This window comes from Euleptes europaea, chromosome 17 (assembly GCF_029931775.1).
Source record: "Euleptes europaea isolate rEulEur1 chromosome 17, rEulEur1.hap1, whole genome shotgun sequence".
In the NCBI taxonomy this organism is placed as follows: Eukaryota; Metazoa; Chordata; class Lepidosauria; order Squamata; family Sphaerodactylidae; genus Euleptes; species Euleptes europaea.
In genome coordinates, this window is record NC_079328.1 from 18142191 (window position 1) to 18154581 (window position 12391).

Genomic DNA, 12391 nt, shown 5'->3' on the forward strand with positions numbered 1-12391 from the left:
TCTCTACCTTGTAACGAGAATCAAACTGGCTTACAAGCGCCTTCCCTTCCTCTCCCCACAACAGACACCTTGTGAGGTAGGTGAGGCTGAGAGAGCGCTAAGAGAACTGTGACTAGCCCAAGGTCACCCTTCCTATGTACAGGTAGGAAAACCGACCCGGTTCACCAGATTAGAGTCCGCTGCTCATGCGGAGGAGGGGGGGTGTCAAACCTGGTTCTCCAGATTAGAGTCCACCGCTCTTAACCACTACACCACGCTGGCTCTCAGTTTGGAAAAGCAAGCAGTTTGGAAAATCAACACAGCACGTTCCCCAAATGCATTCATCAAGTTGAGATGAATGTATTCCATCCAGATCTATGCCGCATCCAGGTTCTGTTCTCATAATCATTTAAAAAGTTAAAATGTTGCTTCCCACCCTCCCACAAGATTTATTCCAGAGTTTGCACAGGAAATTGAACTGATACCACACAGGTCTGACTTCCAGACAGAATCATGTTCTCCTGAATTTGTTTTGGACTGGATTCCAAATGGCTGCTGATGAGTCACAGGGCATGTGTTTCCAATTCACACATTACATTTTCCTGTGCGGACAGACACGGTAATAATTTATCTCCAAAAAGCCAGCCGAACGCTTTTTTTCCACTTGGTGTCACACGGAAGCAGACTTGAACCCTGGCGCAGTTGGATAAACCAAGCGAATAAGAGGATCCCACTAGCGTCGGAACCCTAAGCTCCTTTTACTACAGAATATTGAAATCAATGGGAACATGCCCAGGATGGGATCACATGTTGCTGGACCACTTTTTTTGGAGGGGGGGGAGGTAGTCGCCAAGGGGGAAACCAACACTGTCCTAAAGATGTTTAAAGCCTTCTGCCGTCCTTTAAAGCATCCACCGCAAAATGAGAACAGGATTGTTTTAAAATAAGCAGCAGTAACATGCATTTAAGGGCAAAAAGCACTGGCCTTTTGGATCTGAAAACTCTTGTCCCATCTCAGCTGCTGCAGGGGCAAAGGAAAGCCAGTGGTTTGGTGCTTTGCTGTGTGTGTCTTAAGTGCTGTCAAGTCGCTTCCGACTCATGGCGACCCTATGAATGAAAGTCCTCCAAAATGTCCTATCTTTGACAGCCTTGCTCAGATCTTGCAAACTGAGGGCTGTGGCTTCCTTTATTGAGTCAGTCCATCTCTTGTTGGGTCTTCCTCTTTTCCTGCTGCCCTCAACTTTTCCTAGCATGACTGTTTTTTCCAGTGACTCTTGTCGTCTCATGTTGTGACCAATGTACCACAGCCTGAGTTTAGTAATTTTAACTTCCAGGGTCAGTTCAGGCTTGATTTGATCTATAACCCACTGATTGGTTTTTTTTTTTGTTTGGCAGTCCACGGTATCCCTAACACTCTCCTCCAACACCACATTTCAAAGGAATCTATTTTGTTCCTATCAGCTTTCTTCAATGTCCACCTTTCACACCCATACATTTTAACAGGCAATACGATGGTGCTTTGTTACTTTTCCCGGTCTCCAGCTTCTCTTATGGCAGCGGTTCTCAACCTTTTTTGCTCCATCCCGCCCCCCTTTCACCAGTGTTCAGAATATAATTCCCCCCTTCCTAAGATAGTCATCAACTTTATTGACTGTTGCAGATGAAAAACAAACCAAAATTTCACATAGTGGACATAATCTACAAGACATCACACTTTGCTGAATAGTAGTCCCAATTACCTCCCCCTAACCCTAAAATCCCCCCGGGGGTATTCCCCCCTTGTTGAGAATTTATGTCCTAAAGCAATCTCTCCATTCCTGGCTGCTACGATTGTGAGATCCTTGTGTGTTTTGCAAAGAGGAAACAATCCTCTGCCCTTCTCTCTCTCCCTCCCCTGCCTTTGTCTGGGCTGGGGCCTCGCGCAGTTTTCCCCTCCCTTTTCCCGGTCCCCAGTTCGTGTAACTGAAGCTCTCATTTCCTGGTAGAGGCTCTTTTCCTGGTAGAGGCTCTTAAAGAGGCAGCGCCGAGGCAGGGCGGACAAGAGGCAACTGTGACCACTTATACATGGGAGGTTTTGCTTTGGATTTGCCGCTCTCTAGATGCACGTTTCCCCCATCCGAATCCTCGAAACTCAAAAGTAAGCCCCCATGCAGAGTTTTGAAACTTCAAATGGGGAAAATGTGCATCTAGGGAGTAGCAAATCCAGGGCAAAACCTCCCTTGCATAAATGGCCTAAGCTCCCGTGCAGTTTTGAGAATTCATATGGGGAAAATGTGCATCTAGAGAGTAGCAAATCCAAGGAGAAACCTCCAGTGCACAAGTGGCCATTGTTGAGTTTTGAGAATTTGGATGGGGAAAATGTGCATCTAGAGAGCGGCAAAACCTCCCGTGCACAAGCAGCCAGTTTCCTCCTTTGCCACGGGCATGCAAACCGATTGTATGCGCGACCTGAGCACGCGCAGCCCAATCCTATGCATGCTGAGGTACCCGAAGCCAGAGTCCGATAAAGTCCGCTACGGCTGCCCAACCCTTATCTACGTCCCTGCCCCCTTTTCGTTGTGGCCATTTGTGCACGGGAGGTTTTGCCTCGGATTTGCCGCTCTCTAGATGAACAGTTTTTCCATCCGAATTCTCAAAACTCTGCATGGGGGCTTAGGCCATTTTTGCATGGGAGGTTTGGCCTTGGATTTGCCACTCTCTGGATGCACATTTCCCCCACCCAAATTCTCAAAACTCAAAAACGAGCCCCCATGTAGAGTTCTGAGAATTCGGATGGGGGAAATGTGCATCTAGAGAGTAGCAAATCCAAGGCGAAACCTCCCATGGATAGGGTGCTTCCACATATCCTGAATAATGCACGTTCAGTCCACTTTCAATGCACTTTAACAATCGTTTGCAAGTGGATAATTCACAGTGGGTAGCCGTGTTAGTCTGTCTGCAGTAGTAGAAAAGGGCAAGTGTCCAGTAGCACCTTAAAGACTAACACAAATATTTTCTGGTAGGGTATGAGCTTTGGTGAGCCACAGCTCACTTCTTCAGGTATCTGAAGAAGTGAGCTGTGGCTCACGAAAGCTCATACCCTACCAGAAAATATTTTTGTTAGTCTTTAAGGTGCTACTGGACATTTGCAAGTGGAGTTTGCCATTTCACACAGTAAAACCCAGCTGCAAAGTGCATCAAAAGTGGACTGAAAGTGACCATTTGGATAGGGGAAAACGTGCATCCAGGGAGCGGCAAAGGCAAGGCAAAGCCTCCCATGCATAAAGACACCCCCTTGAATACAGTGGGTCTTACTTCTGAGTAAGCATGCATAGGCCATTTATGCATGGGAAGTTTTGCCTTGGGTTTGCAGCTCTCTGGATGCACATTTTCCCCATCCAAATTCTCAAAACTCAAAAACGAGCCCCCATGCAGAGTTCTGAGAATTCGGATGGGGGAAATGTGCATCTAGAGAGTAGCAAATCCAAGGCGAAACCTCCCATGGATAGGGTGCTTCCACACATCCTGAATAATGCACGTTCAGTCCACTCTCAACGCACTTTAACCCTCGTTTGCAAGTGGAGTTTGCCATTTCACACTGTAAAATCCAGCTGCAAAGTGCATCGAAAGCGGACTGAAAGTGACCATTTGGATAGGGGAAAACGTGCATCCAGAGAGCGGCAAAGGCAAGGCAAAGCCTCCCTTGCATAAAGCGGGTCTTACTTCTGAGTATAATTCACAGTGGGTAGCCGTGTTAATCTGTCTGCAGTAGTAGAAAAGGGCAAGAGTCCAGTAGCACCTTAAAGACTAACAAAAATATTTTCCGGGAGGGGATGAGCTTTCGGGAGCCACAGCTCACTTCTTCAGATACCACTTCTTTCTCACCAAACGCAGAAGACTCAACATCCTACCTAAGGGACTAAGGAATAAAGAATCCGCTGCAGTCTACTTACCCCACTTACCAAGGTGAAAGATTGTGTCATGCTTTCCCCAAGGTATCTGAAGAAGTGAGCTGCGGCTCACGAAAGCCCTCCCAGAAAATATTTTTGTTAGTCTTTAAGGTGCCACTGGACTCCTGCCCTTTTCTATTACTTCTGAGCAAGCACGCATAGGCCATTTATGCAGGGGTGGTTTCGCCTCGGGTTTGCAGCTCTCTGGAGGCGCATTTCCCCCATCCCAAGGCTCAGAACTCTGCATTGTGGAGTCCCGAGAATTCGGATGGGAAAAAGGCGCGCCTTGAGAAGGGCAAATATTATATTTTATTATATTTTTATTATTTTATTATTGTTATATCATATCATCATTATTATTATCATTATTATATTGTTATTGTATCATTATTATATTGTTATTATTATATCATTATTATAATAATAATAAAAAATTATTAAAAGGAAAAAAGGATTATCATTATTACTATGAAAATAATAATAAAATTATTAAAAGGAAAAAAGGGATTATCATTATTACTATGAAAATAATAAAAAATTATTAAAAGGAAAAAAGGGATTATCATTATTACTATGAAAATAATAATAAAATTATTAAAAGGAAAAAAGGGATTATCATTATTACTATGAAAATAATAATAAAATTATTAAAAGGAAAAAAGGGATTATCATTATTACTATAAAAATAATAAAAAATTATTAAAAGGAAAAAAGGGATTATCATTATTACTATGAAAATAATAAAAAAATTATTAAAAGGAAAAAAGGGATTATCATTATTACTATAAAATATTAAAAAATTATTAAAAAGAAAAAAGGGATTATCATTATTACTATAAAATAATAAAAAAAATTATTAAAAGGAAAAAAGGGATTATCATTATTACTATAAAATAATAAAAAAAATTATTAAAAGGAAAAAAGGGATTATCATTATTACTATAAAATAATAAAAAAATTATTAAAAAGAAAAAAAGGGATTATCATTATTACTATGAAAATAATAAAAAAATTATTAAAAAGGAAAAAAGGGATTATCATTATTACTATGAAAATAATAAAAAAATTATTAAAAAGGAAAAAAAAGAGAAGGGCCACCCCAAACACCGCCTCCCCCGCCCCAACGGGCTGCGGGGTCTCCAATCCGACGCGCGCTCCCCGGGGAAGGCACCGCCAGGCGGCCTTTCCCCCGCCGCCGGGGCTTCCTCGCCGCGCCCCCTTTCCCGGGAGGGGGGCTTCTTCCTCGCAGGGGGGGCGGCAGCTCCCCCCCCCCAAGGGCTCCTTTAAGGGGCCGAGCCGGTGCCGGGAACTGGCCGCGCTCTGCGCCGCCCGATGCGCCGCCGCCGCCGCCTTTCGCTTTCGCCCTTCCAGGAAGGGACGCGGCTGGCTCGCGGCCGCCTGCTGCCCAGGCCGGAGCGGGGAAGGGGCGGGCCCAGGCCGGGTCCGGCCGGCCCTCCTCCTCCTCCTCCTCCTCCTCTTCTTCCTCCTCCTCTTTCCCCTCTTTCCCCCCCGCGCGCTCCGCCGCGCCGGCCGTGCGCCTGGCCAGCCGTGCGCTCTTGGCGACGCCAGCTCGGCCCTGACGCGCCCGGGGAAGGCGCAGGGGAGGAAGGGGCGAGGAAGCGGGCGAGCAAGGGCCGAGGAGGAGGAGGAGAGGAAGAGGAGGAGGAGGAGGAGGAGGAGGAGGAGGAGGAGGCCAGGACTTCCTGCTCGCCGGCTGGCGCTGCCTCCCCTGCGGAGACATGTCGGAGGCTCCCGGGCAGCCTTGCATCAAGGTAAGCCTTTTGGAGAGGCGCCTGCCTTCTGCCCTTTGGACGAAGTTTGGGGGACCCCCCCGCGGGGGGAGGAGTGGCCGAGCGGGGAGCGCCCAGAGGGGCCAAAGTGCCGCCTCCTCCTCCTCCTCCTCCTCCTCGCGAGGAAGCGCGCGCGGCGCCGCCCCCCCTTCCTTCCCTCCTCCCCCCCTCCCCAGCGAGGCGCTCCGGGGGCGGCCCCGCTCCGGGCGGGCTTGCTCGCGAGGAAGCCGGGAGGGGCTGGGGGGGAGGTTGGCGCTCTTCTCCTCCGGCTGGCCTGGGACGCCTCCCCGAGAGCCGGGGGGGGGGGTGAGCAGCCTCGGCCGCCCCGTCGGTTGGGCGAAGAGAGGGAGGAGAGAGCATCCTGGGGGGTAAGGGGGGGGTCCTTCCTGCTGGACAGGTAAGGGGGGGTCCTTCCTGCGCGGGTAAAGTTTCCAACAGTGAGAGGGGGGGTTCCTCAGTGGGACGGGCTTCCTCGGGAGGCGGGGAGCGCTCCTTCCCGGGAGGTTTTGAAGCGCAGGCTAGGTGGCCATCTGTCAGCGATGCTGATTCTGGGACCTTAGGCTGATGATGAGAGGGAGGGCATCCTGGCCATCTTTTGGTCACTGGGGGGGTGGAGGGGGGGAGGTGGTTGTGAGTTTCCTGCATTGTGCCGGGGGTTGGACTAGATGACCCTGGGGGTCCCTTCCAGCCCCATGATTCTGAAGCTCAGGCGAGCCGGACCGCTTTTGGGCTGGGCTGTCGGAGGCTTGCTTAAGGGCCGCCTGGGTGGGCCACGGCGGGGAAGGGGGAGCTTTGCCAGGGGTTTCGACCGCTGGAAAGTGGCCTCTCTTCTTCCAGCTTCCCCAAACTTTCTTCGGTGTTTCCTGCAACGCTGGGAAGGATCAGTGGACTGGCAGTGACGTGGTGGGAAGCCCCCCGTTCCTCTTGGTCGCTTCCACCGTTTCTCATCCTGCCAAGCTGCTTTGGAAATTACCTGCCGGCGCGTTTCCTGACAGCCAGGAGGTCCGTCTCCCTCGTGCCCGGCGGTCACAAAGTTGGGCATTTGTTTTGGGGTTCTGCCTTGTGGCTCCCCGCGTGGCTGAGGTCGCCATCCGACGTGCTCCCGCTTGAGTTCAACAAGGCTTGCTTTCTGGGGAGAACCAGGGTTCCCGTTGGCAGCTTGCTCCTGAAGGTGCGTGTCGTGTGCGGCTTGGTAGGGCTTACTTATGAGGAAGTAGGCGTAGGGTTGCTTGGCTCCAAAGTCTGGTTCCCGAAGGCCGAGATGTTATGGAGTGCACTTCCCAGTAACTGTAAAAAGGTAAAGGTAACTGTGCCAACCCCATAAATAAGGTTTAAATTCAGTGTATACCAGAAACTGGGACTCAGGTACAATTGGGAGTAAAAGTTTGTGTTTCCGTAAAGTCGGTTCTCTCTGGAAGCTGGTACCGTGTAGTGGCTAGACACAGGCCTTAGGCTGGTGGGCTCTTTGAGGGGGTTGGCCTTGTAGAGTTTTACTGTGCCAACCTCCTTGGTGTATTTTGTAGGGATATTGAATTAGGGTGCCTGTATGTTTGTGTTTTAAGTTTGTGTTTGTACTTTAAGTTGTACTTTTAAGTTTGTGTTTCCATAATGTCAGTTCTCTCCGGAAGCCGTGTAGTGGCTGGACTCCAGCCTTAGGGCCGGTGGGCTCTTTGGGGGGACTGGCCTTGCGGAGTCTTTTCGTGCCAACCTCCTTGGTGTCGATCGACAGATAGATTGTTTATTTACGGCCCTTGGTCAGATAAAACAAGATACATGGACTGTAAACCTTTGTCGGTAAGACCGTTTTAGTCCGAGTCTTAAATCACTTAAACAAAAAAAAAAAATAACATCCAAGTTACATCTGCCATTTGGACTAAGAGACTACTCTGTGGCAACGAATGTTCATTGGTGTCGTACAAAATTTTGCTACAGGAGAGGTGATTGAAGGGTTATCTCCTTGTGGGAGCTTTTCTGCCTTTTCTCTTTCCCTGTCGGGTCCCATTCTCCGTATGAGGGGCTCAATAAACTTAGAACGGGGTATTGTGTAAAAGTTACAATTCAGGAGAACACGTTCAGTGGTTTCTAAATCCCCGGATTTACAGGGGCATAGTCTCTCTGCCCTGGGTATCTTCTTAACCTCCTTGGTGTATTTTATAGGGGTACCGAATTCGGGAGCCTGTTATCTTTTAAGTTGAGTTTACTTTTAATTCAATGTGTTATGTTTTAATTGATGTATCTGTGTTGATGTGTCCTTGTTGGAAGCCGCCCTGAGCCTGGCATTGGTCGGGGAGGGCGGTGTATAAATTCAGTCAATCAATCAAAATGCTCACCTTAGGTAAGCTACTGTTCTCCTGGCCTCAACCCCCACTCCCCAACCTCCTCTGTAATATAGGCCTGTGGTGTTCTCCCTGTCTTAGAGGGTTGCCTTTGAGGATTACCAAGAATGTACATGAATCTCTTTAAATGCCTGAAATGCTGTCTTGAAATGCTAAGTGGTGTCATTGGATATCTTATCTCTGATAATAATGTAGGTAACGATATGTGGGGGAAGAACTGCAAATGCCCAGGCCTCGCTGTGTTCACTTGGAAGGAATTACCACGGACTTCCCTAGGACTTACTTCTGGCTAAGTACGCCTAGGATTTTGGATTCAGGCGTGCACAAATACTCTGAAGAAGGGTATTCCTTGGTCTTGAGGAAAAGGGGGGTGTTGCCAACTTCTCCATTTGTAGGGATTCTCAAGCACACCGGTAATCTTTCTCGTTTTGTTCTTCGGACTCATCTGATCAGGAAGACGGCGGGGTTCCTTTTTCGTTTGCTGACTTGCTCTTTAATTTGTATTTTAGTTCAGGACGAGCCGTTTTCGCTTTCCACTGGAGCTTTCACATTGGACAGGTTTATTCCTTTTGTCACGCTGAGGTGCTAATATTTTGTGGCGGCTTTTCCATAGTCGAGAGGGGGCATGCTCAGGATGAGCGATCAGCAGTAACTGGATATTCGAAAGTACTTAGAGTATGTACTTTATGTACGTAGTATGACTGTAGCTGCTGACTCCTTGCAGTACTAAGTAGAATCTGAAATCCACTTCCACGCCATGTTCGCTTACTATAAGGGAAGCTTGCGTTTCCATTTCTCATGCTGTTCTGCGGCGTGCAGATTTCGAGAAACTGCATTGTACACTAAATAATATTTCTTGGTATAATTGTAACTAAACAAACGCCTGGAGAGAGAGAGATCTATTAAACTTTTAAATTAATCAGTTGATAATATTGTCGAAGGCTTTCACGGTCAGAGTTCATTGGTTCTTGTAGGTTATCCGGGCTGTGTGACCGTGGTCTTGGTATTTTCTTTCCTGACGTTTCGCCAGCAACTGGCAGGCATCTTCAGTCCTTCAGCGTGACTCCTCTGAAGATGCCTGCCACAGTTGCTCGCGAAACGTCAGGAAAGAAAATACCAAGACCACGGTCACACAGCCCGGGTAACCTACAACAGTGGTGGCGAACCTATGGCACGCGTGCCAGAGGGGGCACTCAGAGCCCTCTTTGTGGGCACGCGCACCGTCGCCCCAGCACAGAGTTCGCCTGAGTTCGTTACTAGAAAGCCAGAGGGACGCGGGGCATTTCTCACATCACCCGCCCCTCTGCCCAGCAGCCCAGTGGGAGTGCTTCCTCCTTCCCCTGTCACATGCGGCAGGGCAGCTCACATGTGGCGTGAGGGTGCGGCACGGACGGCAGCCTGTTGAGTCTGTGGCGAAAGTGATTCCTGCGGTGGGGTTGAAGGGGAGCATAGCTCACAGCGTGGCATAGCTGGAGGGGAGCAGAGTGCTTGGGCCACAGTGCAGGCTTTGCGGCGCCTCCCACCTTTCAATGAAATCCCCTACTAAAAGAGGAACACCCACTTACCCAGCATGTAATTAACCTGTGGAACTCCTTGCCACAGGATGTGGTGATGGCATCTAGCCTCGATGCCTTTAAGAGGGGGTTGGACAAAAAGTTGTTTGTATAATTGAAAGCTCTGTTGTTGTGTTTTTCATTTAAGACAAAAGATGTGAATGTATGAGTTGTTTTTTCTAAACTAAAACCTCAGTATTCAGGTTAAATTGCTGTGTTGGCATTTTGCAATAAATAAGTGGGTTTTGGGTTGCAGTTTGGGAACTCGGTCTCTAAAAGGTTCGCCATCACTGACCTACAAGAACCAATAATCAGTTGATGCTTGTCCATAGCTAGGCTAAGTCAGAGCACTTTAGAATTAAGCTGGCTGGTTCTGTTGATCTAAATTGGCTGGAGTCGTTCCTCTGTTTGGGCTGTGAATGTGTTTAAAAAGAAGATTGTTTCGTTTACTAGTCTTGAAGTTTTCAGTTTCCATTCCAGCAAGGAGGCAGTCCCTTCTTTCGTAGCTCAATTGGGAGATTTTATGGGTGCGGGAGACTCAACAGCCGTCACGTTGTTCAGTCTCTATCGACAGGAGGTTTGGGTTCCTGAAACAGAGAACGTTACAGTTTGGGGTCTAGAGCGTCGGCATCTGTCTCCCCCTCAAGACCTTGGTACCTGGGACTCTTTTTGTGTCTGCCTTTAGAACTGTAGGTGCGCTTTGCTCCAAGCCCCGAAGACTCTTGCGTAAAGGTTTCTGGACCTGTTCCAAGAAGTATGGGCAAGCCTTTGTCTTTCCACCGTGGGACTGCCTCCCACCTTCCTCTTTGTTCAGGGATGGGATTAGGGCTTCTGGCCAGTATCAGGGAATCTCAGTGTATCCTCACTCCCTCTCCTGAGGTGATGTCACTAGCCATATATTGGCAAATAGGGGTGGGGGGCAGAAATCAGTGCTGAGTGGGGCTGTGCCCCTTTTGAGGGGCACGGAGTGGTGGGTGCAGCCAACACACTGGTTTAGTTCTTCCAGGTAGATGTCAGGCCTTCTTTCACTCTGGCTCTCCTAGTGGATTCGAGTGCCCAGGGCACGCTGTTTGAGAATAGCCGATTTACACTTTCTTCTTTGTGGAGGGGCCTGGCTCAGCCTGTAGAGCACCTGCTTGGCATGCAGAAGGTCCCAGGTTCAATCCCTGGCATCTCCAGTTCAAGGGACGAGGCAAGTAGGTGATGTGGACGACCTCTACCTGAGACCCTGGAGAGCCGCTGCCAGTCTGAGTTAGACAATACTGACTTTGATGGACCAAGGGTCTGATTCCGCATGAGGCAGCTTCATGTGTGTGTTGTGTTGTTTCCCCTATATTCTCTCGTATGTGGAACTTTAAAAAATGTGAACAGAGATTTTTACATTTACTGATCCCTCCTGGATAATGTGTTCGTTGGCTGTTTATTTTAAAAACACGGTAGATTTAGTAATTTGGAGTTTTAGTTTTGTGCCTATTCTGTCTCTCGGAGACTCAAAGCATCTTACAAAATCAATACATTTTGAAATATGAACTTGCCCATCAATGAAGATTTTGGTTGGAAGCTTCTGAAGTGAGAAGGGGGCGCTTCTCTGGGCTGGCGCCCCAACAGCAAAGGGTTCTTCCCGATCATAGTTGCCATTTTAAAAAGTAGCGCACCAAGCCGGATAAAATGACATGGAGGTTTCCATAGAATTTAAATTGATCAGCCTGCATTTGAATGTTTTTAGTCCCTCCCACCCCCCAAATTTATTTACAACATACGTATCCCACTTCTCTATACAAACAAAATCACAGGATTTTACAGCATAAAACAGCAATATCCTAAAATGAAAGATTAAAAAAAATGAAAACAGCAACAATAAAAACGCATCTGATCAAAAGATCTGAAATACCCTTGACGTATCCTCTAAAGCGAAAGAGTAGAAACAAAAACAGGATTCAGGACCTAAAAGAAATGGAGTCAAAAAGAAGAAAAATGCCTTTGTTGGGCACCTAACAGATTTTGATGCCAGGTGAGCCTCTATGGGGGGGGGGAGTCCCAAAGGTGAGGGCACTATCACTGAAAAACTCTCACACCTAGAACAGGGGGGCATCTAGAACAGGGCCTGGAAGTCTGACCTCAGCTGGCTGCCGGGTTCCCAAGGGAGAAGGAGATCTGGCTCTAGGCCTTGAGGGGGTTCTTTTGGCAAGAGGAAAGTGGCTCTTTCTGTAAAGGGTTTATCAAAGGAGCAAAGCAAAATTTGGAGAATGCACATCCTGACTTGCGTTGACATCATAGAATCATAGAGTTGGAAGGGACCACCAGGGTCTTCTAGTCCAACCCCCTGCACTATGCAGGAAATTCACAACTACCTCTCCCCCCCACACCTCCAGTGACCCCCAATCCATGCCCAGAAAATGGCAAAAAAAAAAAAAAAAGTTCAGACACAACTGTCAGCATGACACCTTTGAGCTGCGTGAAACAGTAGTGTTAGCCAGGTGGTCGACTCGCTTAAGGTAGCAAACTTCTCATTTTTTAAGAAGATAGTAGAGTCTGATGCTAGGAAAAGTTGAAGGCAGCAGGAAAAGAGGAAGACCCAACAAGAGATGGATTGATTCTATAAAGGAAGCCACGTCCCTCAATTTGCAAGATCTGAGCAAGGCTAAGGATAGGATACTAAGGAGGACATTGATTCAGAGGGTCGCCATGAGTCGGAAACAACTTGAAGGCACTTAACACACACACACACACACACACACACACACACAGTCTGATGGGTTGAGAGCAAACAAACTTGGGAAGGGAAAATGGCCTTGGGGCAAGCC

At 48.1% G+C, this 12391-nt stretch overlaps 1 protein-coding gene across 2 annotated transcripts in view; it reads left to right on the top strand.

The window, feature by feature from the left end:
• Positions 1 to 5607: 5607 nt before the first annotated feature.
• The window catches only part of ETV6 (ETS variant transcription factor 6), a 164513-nt gene continuing 157729 nt past the window's right edge, over positions 5608 to 12391 (top strand). For both annotated transcript variants that reach the window (XM_056862968.1, XM_056862969.1), the window contains exon 1: positions 5608 to 5680. In XM_056862968.1, coding sequence (XP_056718946.1) covers positions 5648 to 5680 — 33 coding nt within the window. In that variant the 5' untranslated portion in view covers positions 5608 to 5647. The remainder of the gene's footprint in view (positions 5681 to 12391) is intronic.